Source organism: Heliangelus exortis, chromosome 1 (genome assembly GCF_036169615.1).
Source record: "Heliangelus exortis chromosome 1, bHelExo1.hap1, whole genome shotgun sequence".
Classification (NCBI taxonomy): Eukaryota; Metazoa; Chordata; class Aves; order Apodiformes; family Trochilidae; genus Heliangelus; species Heliangelus exortis.
This window is the reverse complement of record NC_092422.1, coordinates 158,993,110-159,012,836: the sequence shown is the minus strand read 5'-3', so window position 1 is coordinate 159,012,836 and position 19,727 is coordinate 158,993,110. Positions and strand designations below refer to the sequence as shown.

Below are 19,727 nucleotides of genomic sequence, written 5' to 3'. Positions count from 1 at the left end.
TACCAATGGTAAAAACACATTTTTAAGAGCTATTTGACATGGCTTGGAATTTTAAACAGCAATGCTTTTTTTCATGGATAAGACAATTATTTGGCAGATTATGTGTTAACTAAGGCATGTGGAAATTCAGGACATACTTAGATTTTAGGACACTGAAGGCTTTTCCATTTCTGCCAAGCAAGGATACTATGACCAGAAATTATGCAGTTACAAATTTGTCTGCACACATTCAGCTCTATATAAAACAGAGCACTTAGCTTTAAATGTGCAAGTAACTCTGTTGAGGCTGTCCCAGCCAATGAACCCATGAAGTAAGCATGGTCCAGAACTTCAGTCAGGTATGCATTTAGCATTTCACTTCACTAAGATTTCTCCTTTTCTTACATAATGGAAACAGCTGTTGATCACCTGCTTGGGCTGAGGTCTCATCTGTTTTCCAGGTCCAGATGTTTTTTTATCATTCCAAATTCCACGATGCTACTGGTTTTCCCTCTTCTGCTCAGCAGAGCAATGGCCCACCTTTGATCAGGTCCATTTGTAAAGAGTCTGAATCAAAGCTGAACGTAACTCTTAACTTTAGGTTATCCAAGCTCATTGTTAACATCTCAGTTTTATTTGGATTGCTATATTAAGACTGTGAATCTCACAAGGGCAGCTTTTGTAAAGGTAATCCAGTCTTTGTACACTAGAAGACTTTGTTGGCAAGCTGATCTGCCATGCTGAGATACCTAATCTTTCCTAACAGTGGAAGGCTTGAGATAAACCATTTTTTTTTCTGTTTAGATAGAGGGGGAGAGGGAAAAAGAATACACTCCCAGTTAGGAAAGATCCCTTACTTGCTTGTGTATGTGTATGTATGTAGACAAGGAGAAGGCTGTGTTACCTTTTAGGTATGTATTTTATTCCCTATTCCTACAGAGACCAAGTTTGATTTAAGCCCAAGAGTAACCCAGCCTTGCAGGTTGCCCTGTGCAGACAGACACCCAACTGGTTTCTGTAATATTTTGCCTGTAGCTCCCAGGAAGAATAAGTCCTTAGTCTTTCCCAAGCAGGTTGCCAAATTATTAATAAACGTACTCCCTTAATACCTTGAAGCAAACAGTACCATCTGTGACATAAAGTAAGCTTATTTCATTGTAATGTTCTGTTCTAGTAGATCTTGCTTGCAAAAGGTGGAAACCTTAGTTTTACAGCAGCAGCATAATTAAAAGCAATAAAAACTTTTTATTTATACTCACAAGCACACAGCTTTGGAAGATAACTTCTAATTAAACGCTGTGCAATTATGTGAAGGAGTGCCCATCATAAAAATGGAAGATTAAAAAATACTGTAAGATGGACCACTGAGAAAAAACTAGTCAGAAAACATCAAGATGATCACCAATAGCTCTAATTTTGGAAGACAGGTAGAAAGTGTGGTATAGGACTGAAGGCAACCACAATGTTGGTTTTGAAGAAGAAGGGAGCTGCATACCTCCTGTCTTGCCTCATGTACAGCACCAGACCAAACACATGAAGTAGCAAGGGTTGATACATTTCCAGTCTCCACAATTTCCCCATTTCAACCCTCCTGTAGTGTGAAATGTATCCTTAAAAGTGTGAAATGATTCTCTTACAGGCTTTTGGAAGAATGCTATGTCATGAAGGATCCTTTCACCCCTGACAAGGACAAATTCCTCATCCTTGGGTCTCATTGCAGTTTGTGTAGGAGACCAGTGTGTGTTGGTACAGTAAGTACAAGTGAAACAAACTTCTTCAGTCATCTCATTCCAGCCCTGGTGACCTGTTAGAGAAAGACCAATCAGCAAAACCCCAACAGCCTATTTTTAAGGCAAGCTAATTGTATGTCCTTGCTGATTCCCTCAGGTAAAGCTTTTTGTATGAATTAAAATTATCAACATTGTTCTATTTACAGATGAGCACAGTCCAGCCTCACAAAAAAATGAGTTCTCTTTTTCAGTTTCTCATGACAAGCAAATGCAAAGAAGAACCACTTCATGACCTTGAGTTGCCAGTAGATCATACTATACCAAGAATAGATTGGGTTTTTTTTGTAAAGGGAAGATAAATGTCCATGGATTGTTAGGTTTGCATCCAAAGCACACGGCTGCCATCCTCTTTGTAAAAGCTAATCAGAGAATATGCTGAGTTGGAAGGGACCCATCAGGATCATCAAGTCCAACTTCTGTCGCCATGTATCTGTATCTTTGTTTTGGCATCACCTTTGAGATGAGTTTTGAGAGCTCTCTGCTCCAAGAGCAGCCTGCACATGCCTTCCCAGGAGATGCGTGATTTCCCTTCTTCAGGATATTTTAACCTTTTCAAAAGTTAATTCCAAATGTTCTGTTTGCTTTTTTGTGTCATTTTGGATGGCGTTAGTCTGGTACTTTTGTGAGTCAGATCCCCGTAACTGCAAGATGCAATTAGCACAGTTCAGAGCACTCATACCTTCAGTTCTGATTTTGTGCCTTCAGATTAAAGACATATTTCTTACACACTCTTTTTGTGCGTGGCATGTTACGTTCAAATCTCTGCAGCACAGTTTTGCAGTCGTCATCCTCCAGACCAACTTAAAACAAATGTAGACAGTGATTAGGGAAGGCTGTTGTGCAATGCTATGATAGCTCTCTGAAGAAGAACAAATTTGTGTAGCAGCTGGTAGGCAACCTTAAAGCTATGAAATCTGAGTGCGGTCCAGAAAGGTGGTGTAAAATTACAGTCATCTTAATTCATTCTCTTCAGTGCAGAACCGGTCTCTTTGTTTGTGGTGAGTTCAAAGCAAAAATGAAGACAAGTTATTACACAATTATCAGTGTCTGGAGGCTGTGTACTGTGCTTCTCCGAGGCAGTAGCATGAATTGAGAAAACTTGGATTACACTTCTTTCCCCTGACAAGCCAGTTCTGTGGTTGAAAGAGACTTGGGACTTGTGCAGTGTTCAGGACTCATGCATGACTCAACCCCTGAGGAGACTTCACCCAATTGCTTACATGGACAGCAGCATGTATTTGTTATACCAGACACCATTGCCCTTATAACAGCCAGATCCTGGCCTTTTCTTTCAAAGTGGCTATTTGGTATCCTAGACTCATGTGCTTAAATCTAGAGTGCAGCTAATAGGATGTATAAGAGCACACCTTGGATCTCAAGTGTCATCTTGAGCACTTTTCAGATTCAACCTTTCCAGCCCATTCTTTAATTGCACTGGTTAGGGGCCAGCCCCAGTGACATGATGCTTACTGAAAATAAGTAAGCTAGTAGCAGGAGTTTTCAAGCAAACAGGCAGACGAGTTAAAGCCTTTGGTAAGTGTAGAATTTATTTTTTTTTCCATGATATTTGGTGACCTGTTAACAGTTCTGGTAGGACAAAGTAACACCTCTGGTCTCCTCAGAGCACACGGTGAGATAATCTGGGCAATTGAGGCAGCTCATATGCCAGTGCCAGACAGCTTCTGTGTTCAGGACTTGAGGAAATTCTCCTGAGCAAAACAAGGGGTCAAATTACACTGAAAAAATTTAGAGGGTTGGACAGACACATCGAAAAGGAAACTGGCACGCTTGGACAAGTTTAGCTGCTAATCTGACTTGCAGGGAATTAGCACCAAGGATGGATTTGGTCCACTGTTCTAAGAGGAGTGTGCAGTAAGAACTTTCTCCTGATTAGGTTTGTTTCCTATTTCTGAAGTCTCTTCTGTAATTTAAATGAATGAAAAATCACCAAAAGGTCAGACTGGAGATTGCAACTGAGTTTTGGGTTGGTTTTTTTTTGTTTTTTTTTTTCCTTTCTGATATTACCTGAGGACTGTGTGGGAGTCAGCTGAAGTGCCAGAGCTCTCTGGTTATCTCTGTGATAGCTGAGCTCAAGTTTGCAGAGCCAAGTGGCTCAAGGCCGTTGTGTGAAGGCAAAGCTCTCATGTGAGCAAAACCTTCCTAGTGACAATGTCCCTGTCTTGGCTGGTGGTTGATTCACTCCCACACACAGAAAGCCAGAGAAAGAGGCAAGTGCAGCCAGTCAGATAGTTTAGGTTTATGAGCTTGTCTCCTGCCCTGACACGTCAGGTTTATCCCTTCTTTTTAACAGCAGGGGATTAGCAACTCAGATGTGTTTTGGGCAAACTTAAGCACATCTAACTATTTTCATTCCCAAATGAATTGTCTTGAATTTACAAAGGATTCAAAGGATATTTTCAAGTCTGGCAGTTAAATCTGACAGAAATACAGAGTTTCAGCCCCTTAGTATCTTTCTACACAGTGTGTGTTTCTGAAAGAAGGTGGGGATTTTTCTGCTAAAAGATTTAATAATTGTTTCAGTTAATCTGGGGCATAATAATGTGAGAGGATATTAGCAGTGAGCTCACAGAAGCCTCTTCTAATCTTTTTTACATTCTTGCCTGATTTGGCTATTGTGGAAATATGTCAATCATTGACTTGTTATCTGAGTCTTCAAGATTCCCCTGATGGTATCACTCAAAGCAAAACTTTGATTGTAAATAATTGAGAATAAATTTCTTACCAAACTGGCCAGGCCTGATAGTGAATCACACAAATGACTATAGTTTCAAAATGTATTGCTAAATACTGCTTAGGTAACATTGAAAGAGATCTGCAGAAATGATAATTAGTGCTTTAAACACCCACACCACAAAGTACGTAAACATATACTATTTCTCTTTCATGTAGGGAAAATTAAAAGTCCAGAGAAGTAAAAACTTATCCAAGGCAGTAGAGAGAGCCAAAGTTGGGATAACATCTCTGTGTATTGGTTTTGGTTCCTGCTTGTGCTTGACCCAGGCAGATCAACTCAGTGCTACACTGAGTGTTTCCATAATGCTATAACGTAAGAATTGAAGCTGAAGAAAATCATGCTTTCTTCAGCCTCTTTGGCAAAGAAGCTTGTCCCATAATGTCATGGAAAGTTTACAGTGACAAGTTGCTTTAATTTTTATTTTAATTCAGGATTGTACTAGACTAACCTGTGGCAAAATTAAGACTTTTCTGACCTTATATTCGCCAAAGGCATTGGATTTACTTTGCTGGCTTTTGTATCTCAGAAGTCTTAAATACAGATCAGGTTTTAGGCCTTTTGTGATACAACCCATGCTAGCTGCAGGGTTTTTCACAGTTGTTGTGCCAATGTAAGTCAAGACTTCGCAGCTGTTCTGCATAATGCTCATAAACTCACTTCTTCAAATATTCTCTGAAGTCTCACTCAGTTGACCTACTGAACCAACCTTCAGGATACTGAGTTCATAAGTGCCATTCTTTCCAGTCCAACTGTCCAGTCCAGTTATTATCTCTAACGTCTCAAAATACGTCAAAACCTGACAAAAAAGAAGATAATAAAAATGCTTTTAAAAGTCCTTAGGAAGGTCGAGTGCCTTTCCTATTTCCCTTTCAGAAAAGGGGAAAAGAAATCATATAATCTGACCATATTAGTAATTTCAAATAGTTTATTACAACACCTACGAAACATAAGGAAAGAAACGATGTAGCTTTTGAAAAAGAAAACAGGAGAGGGAGCAAGTTTCATCCCTTACTGCTCACCTCCACAGAAGGTGGTTAACAGTGACCTTGGACATGACTGTAGGTATCAACTGATAAACGTAATACTCCAGCTACTTTCCACTGAACTTTCAGTCATGTGAGGTCAATCCTGGACAGAGCTAGACAGAACCTTTCCTTTGCAAGTGTGGTGAAACTCAAAGTCCCTGTGTATACTTTTTTTCATGCATTATCCATGTGAGAACAGAAATAAACTCTGGCAGTATGCTTTGGCAGCTCAGTTTGGCCTGAATTGGACTATGAAGTTTGAAATTGAAATGGCTCTCTCTTGCCTTGGTCAAGGGTAAAATATACGAAAGAATTATCTGATTAAACCCAGAACCCTTTCAGGAAATGGTCAAAGAAGGGTTTGCCTATACATGTATAGGGTTTGCCTGTGCATGATAAGTGTAATTCATAGGGCTTTAAAACAACAGCTAGGCTGAGTAACCCCATGACAGAAAACAGGACGCAGGGTATGTGGACCCAGCACTCAGGTGTTCAATGGTTCATATTCACTATTTGTGGAAGTCTCATCAGCCAAAATCAACAAAATCTGGGAACTCATTTTGGCTAAAAGAATGCAAGCCGAGCACCTGTATATCTGTGAGGATCTGCATTTAGGTTAGATATTAGAAAGAATTTCTTTACTGAGAGGGTGATCAGACATTGGAATGGGCTGCCCAGGGAAGTGGTGGATTCTCCATCCCTGGAGATATTTAAAAAGAGACTGGATGTGGCACTCAGTGCCATGGTCTGGTAACTGCAGCGGTAGTGGATCAAGGGTTGGACTTGATGATCTCTGAGGTCCCTTCCAACCCAGCCAATTCTATGATTCTATGATCTTGACATCAGAGTTCCTCATCTGCAAAATGAGGGAAAAGCCTCTCCTCTCCTTTGCAGTAACCAGTGGTGCAGTGACCTTTGCTTGGAGCCATCAGCTTAACCTGGAGGCGGGGGCAGCCATTTGCCATTTTGCAACACAAACAAGAACAGCAGGGGAAATCTAAACTCTAATCTTCTATTTTTAATTGGCAGCTTAAAGTATTACGGATACCAGGAGACAAAAAACAATAGGCTCTAGAGGTTGTGTAACTGAAATCCAGTTTCAGGGCCTTCCATAGCCCAGTGATTTCAGAGATCCATTTCAGACTAGGTCTGACTATGAAGGGGCCTGGCAGTCAGTGCAGAGAAGGACAACAGATGAGAAGTTCCTCGAGCTTGAAAGTTGCTCAGGGGCAGGCTGACTGTGATTTTGCTATAATCATTTGCTGAATCTACTGCTGAAGTGCAGACAGTGACATGGGGAACAAAAGCAAGAACAGAAGCAGAAATATCCAAGTGAAACCCCCAGACAAAGACCAGCCACAAATGACCATGGCAAGAGGAAAACCTTGGTATTTAGGTAAAATGCATTGAATCCATTACTTCCAGAAAGATGGCCTGCTCCATCTAAACTGATGTCTTTATTCATGCTTAAATCCCCAAGAATAATCCATCAGCAACAGCAGCTCCAGATTACCCATTAAATCCTATTTGGAATTCAGTGATCAGCATGCCAGGAGAACCACGGGCTTCAGTCTCTCCACAGTGCAAAGGAATAATGCATTCAGAAGTTTCTCTTCCAGTTGTCCAAACTGTATACTGCAAATAGATTAAAATATTCCATCAGTTTTGCTTCTTCCTAGTCAGTAACATGGTTAGGTATGACTGGTGAAAAATAAATACTGGCTTTGTAACACTTGATAACCAAATCAGCTATGAACAAAAAGTGTCAGATCATAGTGTCATTCCATTTCAAGGGCAGGGGAAACATCTTCATGCACAATGGCTTTTATACTTTTCCATGAAAAATTCAGAGAAGAGACATCAGTTCAACCTTTAGTACATTGTATATTTTTAGGTTTCTACCAGCAAGTACATTTATTTAAGGTAAAGGTAGTTAAATGGATGAAGTCTCAGTTGAATTGAATTCATAGAGTCATAGAATGGTTTGTGTTGGATGGGACCTTCAGGGTCCTGCAGGTCCTTAAGGGGGACCTGCCATAGGCAGGGACACTTCCCACTGGACCAGCTCACTCCCAGAAGGGAGAGATCCTCTAAATTGATCTAAATTAAGATTTAACTTTACAGGAAAAAAATTGTTATTTAGGTAAAACTCAGGGACTCCATTACACCCAGAAAGATGGCCTAATCCATCCATGCTGATGCCTTTATTCACATTTAACTCTCCAAGAGTAATCCATCAGCAACGCCAGCTCCAGTTTACCCATTAAATCCTGTTTGGAATTTAGTGATCACACCAAGAGAACCATGAATGATGCTTGAAAGAAGCCAACAGCAAGGGGAATCAGTAGCAGTGAGCCAGTGAAGGTCAACATGATAACTGATTTGGTTAGTGATTGTTACAGACTCAGTTTTTATTTTTCATCCAGTTAGCTCCCACCAGATGTTAGAGTTATTCAATAGGAAAAAGCAAAATTGCTGTAATATTTCAACGTAGAAGAAGAATTGAGTTGAGAAGCATTCTAAATATAAATGTTACGTTATGAGACTGGAACTTAAGCAGTTCCCATTTTACGTATCCTGTTAATAATGTTATTTTCTTTCTTTACAGGAATGCAGTCTGTTCTACTCCAAAAGGTTCTGCCTACCCTGTGTGAATAAGAACCTGAAGTCTTTTCCTTTGGAAATACAAGAAGATATGGATAAAAGGAAAGCCCAATCAAAATCCTTCCCCTGTAAAAAGAAGGATACAAAAACATAAATACTGAAGGACCAAGAGAGACAGTTCTTTGGCTGGGGTTTCTCCTCTCTCCTTTTGGAGAGTATCATGTTGCTCCTTTTAAAGAAATGACCTTCATCAGCTCACTACTACAGAACACAGTAACACATTTCCTTACAATTGGCTTGGCTTCAAACATCATCAGCAGCGATTGCAGTGCCAGCAGAATGGCCTGAAGGTGTTGAAGAGCCAGAAAGGCAGACAGACAAGCCAGTTCTCACCACCTAAAATCCACCTGGTGTATAGCATAGGAGTCATGTCCACATTTTCACATTTGTTATTTTAATGTTTAATTTAATTTAAAATTTAATTTCTTGACACTCCTACAGCGCTACGAAAAATCAAGACAAATTTATCTGTCTTAATTCAGTGTACATCTAAGAAAGTCAGCAAACATAAATTGTTAACCTAACAGTGCTGTTAAGTTTATAGTAGGCAATGAATTCAAGAATTTATGTTTAAGTCTAGAATGCAACTGTTATGAGAAAATGTCACAGACACCCATAGAAACATCTAGGTTCTTCAAGATTATAAACTTACAGCATTGAGGCTTCTGAAGCTAGGTGCTCTTAGAATAAGTACCAATATAATTTTAAAAAAATATTAAAAGCTTACTAAAAGATACTGCAAGTCACTTGCACTTGCAGTCAGTCTACACTCAATCTTCCAGGCTGTGTCAATACAGAAATAAAAAAAAAAAGCCTTAATACTTCTAGCTTATGCTTCACAAGTAAAGATGACTTCCTTTTCACTTTCACATCATTTAATCTGGAAATGGAAAAGTTCCATTAAAAAACTCAAATCTTTCCAGAGCTGGACAGTTAAACTGCAGCCAGAATAGAGGTTTCAAAAGCATAGTTTCAGTTAGAAAAGGGTAAAAAAATTGTTAGAGAAACAGCAGGTTTTTTAGCTCAAAAATGAGCTTCACAGTTGTCTACGTTGACTTTGTTTTAATTACAAGAAGGATTTAGGTGGCATTTATAAGAAAACGCATAATCGCACACCTTAAGGATATGTCTAGAATTCTCCCTAATCAGATCACATTATTTACTCAAGTTTTGGTTGGTCACTGGATCAGAACATGTGGATGTCTTGGTTAACATCTCTCAGCTCTTCCATCTGTGTCGTATGTCAACATATAAGCTTTATCATTTTAGTAAAATGAAACATGTCTATTAAAAACAATTAACATTATTTCAATTAGTTATTTTTTAATTCTTTAGGATGTTGAAGTGTCCTAAACCCTTCATTTTTATTTTTTTTCTGAACCTAGTATGTTGGTGACCTTAGCTGGGGACTGAAATGTCTTCCAATTACGAGAGGAACAACAGTGGACCTATTGGAACCCTTTTCAAGCTCTAGGTGCTTTAAGACATAAAATGCATTTACATCTTCCATTGGAGGGGAGAAAAAATGCATGTTAGAAATAAACATTTCAGATTCCTTTAAGAAGTGACAAGAGACAATGCTTTCAAATAAATTTATATTAAACTTACCTAGACTGAGTGATCCCACATTTCAGTTTCATTGTTGGACCCCTCTCCCTGCACACACTTCAGAAGTCACAGTGTGTGTGCTCTGTACAAATAAGAGAGGCAAATCCTACACTAAAAACCAGAACTGTAAAAAGAGTGAGAGATGTTAGAAAATTGCAGTGCTTTTCCATCTTAAAATTGTGGGCATTATAATCAAGCTGACAAAAAGCAACATCGTTATGTAAAATCACCCTCTTTATTTATGCTAGCAAAGGTCCCTTTACAAACATTTTATTTCCTGTATTTCGCAATGGTTTCAGCAGGTTGTATCTTAATTCTTAGCTTGAAAGTAGGTTTTAAAAGGCCAGCTAGCACATTCCTACCTAAATGAGAATATGCCTTTGGGTTCTGTGACACTTGGGTCTCCCTTGGGACAGGGAGATACCCACAACTGTGCTGGGAAAGATCTGCTGTCACTGGGCTGTTTTATCTCCCTCCTCTGTGCCATTTAAGAGAAATGCAGGTAAGTCTTGTAGTCATAAACATTATTTTTGCCATCATGATATAGGAATCATTTAAAGCCCTCAGAAGTTTCCTTGCTGAACCAGAGGGGGAGTAGCCTTGGTATCAGGAGGGAGCAGAATCTGCAAGCAGATTTTTAATTAGGCCCAATACAGCTCATTTGTTTCTCCTGAGTACAACAGAAGCAAGTTGAGAATTCCTACTCTTCACAGTTAGCTGGTAACACTTACCTTGTAGGTGAAGTAAACCTTATTTCCATCAAGTGCCACAAGCTGTTCATTAGCCCAGGGTCATGAGATGTGTTCCATCATCCCTGGGCAATCCCTGGATTGCTATGGGGAAATGCAGCTTATCTGCATGCAACTTGGTGCCTCTTAGAACGATGCTGGATCACTGTCTGTGTTGAGCTGCTAAAACCTACGTGTTCCACATTCATATGTTCCCTTCCAACGTGGGCACTGTAGTCCCTAGATCATCATGTTTTGGTGTATATGTGATTACTCAGACCAGATGCCATCACGTGTGGACTTAACAGCTATGGGGCCTACTCTTGAAGGTGTGCAGAGCCTTTACAGTTTGGTTTCATCCAGTTCTCCAAGTAATTTCTGCTGCTCAAAATCAGGTTTTCTTCCTCTCCTGAGCACAGCTGATGACGAAACACGACTCCTTACTCTCTGCTGTAATTTTTGCTTCAGTATTCTTTTAACAGCTTAATATATTTCCAGGTTGTTGAAGGGAGACAATCTTATGATATATCCTCCCAACTGATCTAATTGAGCTGGTATGCTGCACCACACAGAAGTGTAGTGCTTGTTGAATTCAACAAATGTCTCAAGCTGGTCACACAGTCAATGAGAATGGATGGACACAGGAGGACAGTGGGTCAGTAGACAAACTGTTGAAGTATATATAAAAAAAGATGTATATTATTTAAGCAATGTATATACATATGTTACACACACATTCCTAATTTAAAAGGTGTGTCTAACAGTTAATTGGTAAGCATCAGCACTTTAAAGATGCTTCAGATATCATCCTGCCTTTGAAAGATCTTTGCAATGCACACATCTTACTATGTAGCAAACAGACTTAATACAATTTGTTAACATGATGCTAACCCAAAAAATCTGGGCACCAGTCCCACCAAGGCTGCTTGCCCACTCTTTTTCATTACTAAAAATCAGCATGATTACTCCCTGGTATAAAGTTAAGCAGCTAAGTGTTTTCTGAAGCAGGGCCTTTTATACCAAATTACAGCAAATCAGGTCAAGGCAAAATCATTCAAGTTCTTAATCACAGTAGAGCAGCACAAACCACACATTTGTGCCACTGGTACTGTGGCAGAAGGAGCAACAGGAGTCAGCATTCCCAGGTCCATCATTCCCCCCTGTGCTCCCCAGGTCCTGATTCTGCAAACATTTGCACAAGGTATCAGCTGAGATGGTGGTGGTTGTACAGGAGCAGAGAACAGAACTATTTTCCTGTATTTAAAGTTATTCCTGCATGCACAGTCACTGAACAAGGGCCTCAGTGAAGGCTTGGCAGCTGCTTTGGATAATGTACAAGAGGCAGCCAGCAGAGGGTAACAAGTATGTTTGTCTCAAAACCATGACATTACTCTGAATTACTTTCCTGGAAATAAAAGATCAGCACAATTCATTAAATTCACTTTTAAAAATACTTTATTTTGTTTTTAAAACCATTAAGGCAAAACCATATTTCAAATTAAATGTGTTTACATTCAGTTTTAAAGGATGACTTTTTTTTTTTTTTTTTTTTTTTAAGCACATAGGTTCCTATCAGTCTCTCTACAAACACTATGAATTCAACTTCTTATTTTTAAAGGCGACAGGAAAAAAAATCAGAATGTAAAAAAAAAAGCAGAAAAAATGTTTAGTTCAAGTTTTTTCATCCTAGATCAGTAGGCTGGTAACATGTAAGAAAGTATCATCATATTTAGTTGCATGTAATTTTTACATTCACAAGTGCAAGAGATTTTGTCTTTCTATAAATTCCCTGTGAGACCAGGGCTTCCATTCTTTCTTGAAAATGTCATTTGCATTGTTCTGACAGAAAGAAAGTTGGGAACTTGGCTTGAATTAGTGGTATTTTACTGGGAAACAAGCATTCCATGAGAATTAGGTTCGACTATTCACTGCAAGAAATGTCTGCTCTTTGTAAGTTCTGTATTTGCTGTTAATAAAATGTACCCAAAAACTCCTAACAACAAAGGTGGCTGGAAACAATGATCTGATTTTTTTCTTTAGTATTGATATCTTGATTTAATTAGAGACTTGTTAGTTCTACTGAGTTGGGTTTGGCAATGTTAAGAAAAAACGTAGGGTTTTTTTGTGTCATATCAGGTAACAGACAATTTAAGATGTGATAAAGGGTTTTAACAGCATGATGTAATTAAACTGTTGTGTTCCATTCCTCGAGAATTCTCAGAGCAATTGATGTAAAAGCTGTGTAATAGCAGGAGTGAAATGAAATGCAGCTCAGCACGAGAAGCTGATAAAACAGACATTGTCAAACAATCAGGAGGGGTGTTCTTCAAATCCCTAATATTAAATATGGATTCAGTTTGTTATTACTAAAAAAAATATCTAAACGCGTCAATGTCCTTCCACTTCTCTCATCAGAGGAACCTATTTGTGGCTACTGAGATGGAGCCCTGGCTTCCCATACCCACCACTCCCACGGGAGTCATCTCCTAGGGGAGAGGGATGAAAGCTCAGAAGCTGCTCCTCCTGCTACTTGCACCACATCCCCCCAGCAGCAGAGCCAGAGCTGTCTCCTCGCTGCTGTGCCTGCCCCCAGGTACCTGTCTGAGCAGCCACCTGGCACCCCCAACAACCCGGTCACTAACAGGAGTTACTGCAAAAGCAGTGTCTCTCCAAAAAGGGAGCCCCACGCTGCCTGCCCCCTGCCAAAATATCCCCACAGCGTCCCGATCTGCCGCAGGTAACCAAGTGTGGATGTGAACAGCACTCTACGTGGTTATTTGCATGTGAATCACCCAGCAGAAGAGCTGCTAACCTTCTTACAGCTCCTCTTCTGCATCACAAACAGATTTTGGGTGAGAATGCTGCACTCCTACACAGTAGGAGTAGAATGCAGAGCTTGGATGTTGCCAGTATGTTGTTAGCATTTTCCCATACCACCTTTTTTTATTTTTATTTTTTTATTTTTTACTTTCAAGTGTGAATAATGCCACGGAACTCCTTGCATTGATCATAAGGCTGGTGTCTTTTCCACAATAGGGATTACTGTACCTGCATATCCAACCTGAGAAAATATACCAAGATACTTAAAACCAACTGTTAAGTAGCTCATGCTTGACCTTGCAGCCCTTATTTAAGGCCCAGCCTGCAATCAGATTAATCTCTTTTGTGTCTGCAGCCTTTGGGCAGAGGCAACTCATCTGAAATTGAGGTCTTTGCAATTGGAATCCTGTTTTGAAATATCCTTGCAATGGAATCTGACAAAATCAACTAACACAATAAAGAAGTTCAAGAAAAGAAAACCCAAACCAAAACCCAACAAAAACCCAAAACCTCGTCAGAAGTCAAAAAAATATTTTAACCCCCCCTGTAAGTACATTAGAGAAAACGAAAGAGGAAACACCCGTGCCCTAGGATGGGTTTAGTTATCGGGAATTTGTGTCACATCTTTTCAGTGTAAAGTGACACCTCTGTTAGTACCCTTTACAGGTGTTTCCCATTCCTGCCTACAAAACTGAGAAAAGAAGTAGCTGTAGGTTACCACAAGGAAGTCCAGTAGAGCTTTTACAGATAGGATACAAACACCTTAATAGACCATATACCTGTACTGTGGCACGGATCAAGTGAAAAATTCAAGTTTCAGCAGTTTGGGGAAGTAACATTTTATCTATTACAAAAGCAGTAAGTAGAAACCATTGCTGGAACAGTTGTAATATACTCTGCTGGTACTGGATGCTGTGTTTTGACTACAGCAAACTGACCTTTGAAAGGCAAATTCATTCCTGTGTCAGGATTCCTTAGCAGAAATGCTGTAAGCACAGATTGTCCTCACACCAGGACACAGAATCCCCATGGACAGGTTCTGAATTCATGTCTACTTAAAATCATAAAAGGAACATTTCAACATTTTGTTTTGCTGAATTACAAGTGTTAAAATACCTCTATAAAAACTGCAGATCAGCCTTAGTGCAGGTAGCAGGAAATCATCCTGAATACACATTTTTATTTCTTGTAAACCACAAATCAGTGCCTCAGAAAATAGCAGTAACGGAGTACTAACAAAGTCTAGCTCTTTTTTAGATCTCTTTTCAGACTGTTAAGGAAACTGAACTACCATGCTGTAAATCAAAGATTAACTTAGTTTTATAAATTATCTTTCATATTGGTGAACTTGAGTCAAGATGTTGAAAGTATTGCCTCCATTTTGGGGTTGCAGCGCTTCCTCGCCTAGACTTACCCTTATTAAAATTAAATAAAAGGAAGTCTGTGTTCTATGTGAAAATATATTTTTTAAATTTGGTTACAGTTGTCAAGACCAAACACTGATAAATTGCAGAATTTGTGATACTTTTTCACAAATGGTACAATAATAAAGACCAACAGGAATAAATAGCAGTTTGACTTCAGGCCCGTCATCCTTACTCATAAATCTTTCCTCACTGTACAAAAGGGTCACAAGATAAAGTATGAAAAAATATTTAAATTAAATAATTTACATATTTTTCTTAAAGCACCTCTGTAATATAATTTAGTGACAGTTTATATCTTGCAATTATACTCTTGTATTTTACAAACTGAAACATGAAGAAATGCTATTACATTAAATTAAAAAAAAACCATGATACATAACAACATCAGTAATCTTAGATCAAACCCACACAAAGTTTAAATCTCTAATAAAAGAAGAATAAAGCTGATTAAGCCTAGAAAACAAATATTATATGCAACTGATTATCAAGAAAGCACTTGAGATATAAGCAAGCGCCAGATACCCTACACTGCACCTTACATTTCAACACTTACCAAAGGATTAGGGTTTTTAGGGAAGGATCATGTTTTGTAATCAATATCAAAACATCTGCAAATGCATTTGTTAAATGTAGTTGCAGGTTTTCAACTAACAGGGATGCATTTAAGGAGAGACAGAGCTGACATCCTTCTTCTTCAGAGACAGTACAGGCAGCTACAGTGTGATCTCCAACAGCTTTGTCTGAGATGGTGCCCAGGTATTCCAGGCTTTCCATTAAAAATATGGAGGAAATTCAAATTTAACACTATGTGACCCAGCTCTCGTGATGAATAAATCTCCCCAGGTTTTAGCAGTTTGAATAAACAAACAAATGTTTAGATGCTTATTATAAGCTCTTTGATTTGCAAACTTGTGATAGCTCTCTCATGAGAACGGACTTAGTGCAACTGCTGGTATTTCCTAAATCTGTGCGGGCCAGAAATAATGCAAAAAAAAGATCTTTGGCAACACTTCAGCTTTCTAGCAGCTGCCTAGAACCAAAGCACAAAGGCACAGGAAAATGGCAACTTGATTAAAAAAAAAATTATTGAAATCTGTAGAAAGATTCAGTTTCTTTAAGTGGAAAACCCTATTTATTGGCTCTCAATTTGTGTGTAAAATAAAAGTGGGATTCTGAAATTTAAAAATGTACAAAGTAGCTGATTTGTTTTTTAAATGGCAGTTGTTTTGTTACACTGAAGACAGTACACCTTCGGAGAAAATATTTAAGAAAGATAAAAATAAACATCAGGATTTCTGTAACACTGGACATAAAACCATCCTTTTTTTTTTTTTTTTTTTTTTTTTTTTCCCTTGTCGAAGTACCTCGGGCATCCCTATAAATAAATAAAAAATCTCAAAGAATTCTCAAGAATGACTACACTGTATGTTTGTGGAAAACTTAAGTTGTATAATTGCGTGCTAGGCTTTTTCTCTTTCCATCTGTTGTCTCGTGTCTTAAGCTGTTTGGTGGGTACCTGATTGCTAACCTTTGTTTTTTGGTGCTATGACAGTAAAATAAGTTATGTTGATAAGAATCAGATCAAAACTACACCTAACAATCCAGAAAACCCTCAATAATTTTTAATCCTAAAATCTGTTCACTTTATTTCCCTAAAACATTAGATGATCTGGATGAGACAGAGATGCTGAAGGCTTCTTGGGGAAAAAAACCCAAACATAAACTGAGCAATCTGAAATCTAATTGGCAAAAGCCTTCTGAAAAAAAAAGAAAAAAAAAAAAAAAAAAAGGCCTACTGAAGCAGCTGATGCACTTCATTAAAAGTGTAATGTGGACTTTAAGAACATCTTTTGCCCTTTCACTCTTGAGAAGTGCACTGCCTGTTGTTCTTTGGACAGACATTCAGTACGAGCACAGTGCAGCAGTCAGGGCAGCAGAAGCTACCCAGGATTTTAGGCTATGTTAACATCTTGTTCATATTTCTGGAATTCAGAGATGCATTCTTTCAATTATTTTTTTTTAATTTAATTTAAGACAAAAATATCAAACTTCAGTGTCCAAGGAACTAGTTCAAAAAATACTCGCTGGCTTTCAAATAACAAACCAAATTGGATCTGGAACGGGAAAAATGCAAATTATGCACTTTCCTAATGCCAATAATAGGAACCAGTTACAAGTAGCTGCTAATACAGCTAAACTTTATGCCTTCTATTGAGTGATGCTGGTTTTAATTCTTTATAGTTTTGCTGTGAATTTAAGTATTTATTATTAAGTTTCCCATGTTTTTAAAAAGTTTCAGTAAAGCATTTAAGCCAATTTTGAGAGCAAAAGTAGGAAAAATGGGTTTTGTCTGCACAATGTGTCTGATTTTCCTGAGAAACTTCAGTATAGCCAAACTATAGGACACAAATTTGAAATTTACCTTTTGGGGGAAAAAAAATCAGCTTAGGAGATAAACAATTGGCTATCAGAGTTTCAGTATGACATCACAGAATGGCTGAGATTTTGACAATTGTTTTTGAGAAAGCAATACTGCATGTCAACTGTTTCAGTGCTCAGTGCCTTATGCCTCTAACCCACAAGTTCCTCAGTGCAACAGGGCTGACTTGAAGAATAAGGCAGCATCAATGCCAAAATCTTCTTGTTATTTCTGAGAGCACTTTGGTGCTGCTGTAAGACACAAAACCCATTTCTCACCTAACGTTTCCTGGTAAGGCCAACAAACTTCATTAAGAGATGTATTAGAAGTAGCTGTGAGGCAAAGCCTATTCTTCCCCTTGCCCCCTGGCAACAGGGAAGGGGAGAGAGAGTTTTGTGCACGTGCATTTATTTTTTCTATCCTGCTACAGCTGGTTACCAAATCTGAAGCTTATGCTTCAGTTTTTCACACTAAATACATCTGACACTAAAACTTCTGCTAATTACCTTCTCCTGGATAAACAGCAAGTTGCTTAAAAACCAGTAAGTTATCCACTGCCTAGCCATGTCAGCAGACCTGAAAAGACACAATTTTTTTGACTGCAGGAAGAATCCTAGTATGATGTTCTCACTTTATCAATGTTACTTAATTTTTTTTCAGTGAAGCTTTAAGATTTTGAAGTCTTCAAACGTGCTACAGTGAAACCAGTACAATGTGTCCTCCTGTGCCAGTGAAAACTTAACTATTGTAAAAATTGAATCCTGAGATCTTTGTGGTATGAAACAAATAGTAAAATAAGGAAGTAATGTGAAGTTTACATATTTTTAAACAAACAAACAAACAAACAAACAAACAAAAAAGAAATATCACAGTGTCCTGCATGCAACTAGCACTTTTGTGTAGTACTCTGATAAAAGATACTTGAAAATGGCAAAGTCAAGCAGTTTCCTTATGGCTCATTTTGTATCAGGAGTAAGCACTACTGTAAAATCAGAGTTTGTTCTCAGGAACAAGATAAACTTTTCCTCTCAACTATGCTCTCTTTCATAATAGTCACTGCTGAGACTTACAAATGCTCTTCTTGGTAACATTGTCACCTTATCCACTATGGCTGTATGAAAGGACAAAATTTGGTGAAATAATCTAACTAATACTTCTGGAAGTAAGAAGGAAATCTATTTGAGTGAATAACTGGAACAAAATGAAACCATGTATTAATCAGAAAAGTAAACAGGTCCAAACAACTCTATATTGCCAAGGTACTTCTTAAGAAAGAAGCTGCCTTTCCTATACAATAATTTCTTTAGATTAAGCTATCACTGCACTAAAATGTTGTGCAGTTCAATTTTTTTTTTTTTCTGGGCAAAGATTAGATTTTTCAGTCTCTCCAAAACTCTTGCTAATTCAAAACAGTATTTTAAAGTCAAAACTGCATCTTGAGCTATTACAAGTTCTCCAAAATACACATATTATAATATATTTTTCCTCAGGAACGTTTTCGTATTTCTTTAAAATACTTTTGAAAAAAGGGTTCCATCACTTTATCACATCTACTCTTCAACAAACCCATAAATGGAGCATCCCTGCTGTATTTTAGAAAAGTCTTGGGATTTTATTTCATTTCATAAAAGAACTGTCTTTTAAACATGCTAATCCTAAAGTAAAGCAATGTAATACTGTATGAAGCTGTACTGCATTTCATGGAATTAAAGCAGCAGCAGATCAAAGGTCTTCCAAAGTTTTTTTAGAACTGTATGTCTAGTAATAGCCAACCATATGATACATCTAGAGTGACTGCTGTAAGAAAAGGTGTTAGCTGGTTCTCAGTAATTACCATTAGCCAAAAGTGCATAATTTTTATGATTGTGCATATACCTGGAGAGAATTCACTAAATTTGTTATATTAACTCTAAAATGACTAAGAGCCAGGAGGAAATACAGTTTTGTTCATTTCTGTTACTTAACATTCTGATTTATTATACAAATATGTATTCTTTACCAATCTTCAAATTTCCAAATAAAAGAACCATTGTAAGAACCATTTCATGAGCACTATGATCAGTACATTTCTCCAGAACTCTTTCAAAAGAAAACAAAAGATCCCAAACCAAAAGAAGTGTAACACTCCAGTTATCCAGCTTTTAGATTTTTCATGCTCTGGGCTGAGTGAACAGCAGATAACTGTGCAAGTAGTTTTGCTCCCATCTGTTATTAGTATTGCTTTTGTCTTTAAATATTATGGAAAAAAAAAATACTAAAAATCCTTAATACATATCCCTGTAGATTTCCTGTAGTAAAGGATGCAAATGTGCATCAGATTCAGTCTTCTTAATTATCTGAACAAGCTGAGCATGCTCTGTGACAAGTTGTCGGAGGTCAGCCATTTTTTGGAGAAGTTTTGGGAAGAGGAAGATGTCATCAGGATGGTTGGTTTGCAAGTGGAGTTTCAGTACATGCACAATGCTCTCCTGCATTTTTTCAATGTGTTCTACATTTACAAGACCAGGACGAT

At 38.1% G+C, this 19,727-nt stretch overlaps 2 protein-coding genes across 14 annotated transcripts in view; one reads left to right on the top strand and one right to left on the bottom strand.

Annotated features, from left to right (window-relative positions):
- CDPF1 (cysteine rich DPF motif domain containing 1) overlaps window positions 1-17,745 on the top strand; it is a 27,584-nt gene extending 9,839 nt beyond the window's left edge. The window contains exons 4-5 of the mRNA XM_071733330.1: window positions 1,619-1,730; window positions 8,158-17,745. Of these exons, the coding sequence (XP_071589431.1) occupies window positions 1,619-1,730; window positions 8,158-8,307 (262 nt within the window). The 3' untranslated portion in view covers window positions 8,308-17,745. The remainder of the gene's footprint in view (window positions 1-1,618; window positions 1,731-8,157) is intronic.
- PPARA (peroxisome proliferator activated receptor alpha) overlaps window positions 11,987-19,727 on the bottom strand; it is a 42,520-nt gene continuing 34,779 nt past the window's right edge. For all 13 annotated transcript variants that reach the window (XM_071733323.1, XM_071733320.1, XM_071733319.1 and 10 more), the window contains one exon: window positions 11,987-19,727. In XM_071733323.1, the coding sequence (XP_071589424.1) occupies window positions 19,480-19,727 (248 nt within the window). In that variant the 3' untranslated portion in view covers window positions 11,987-19,479.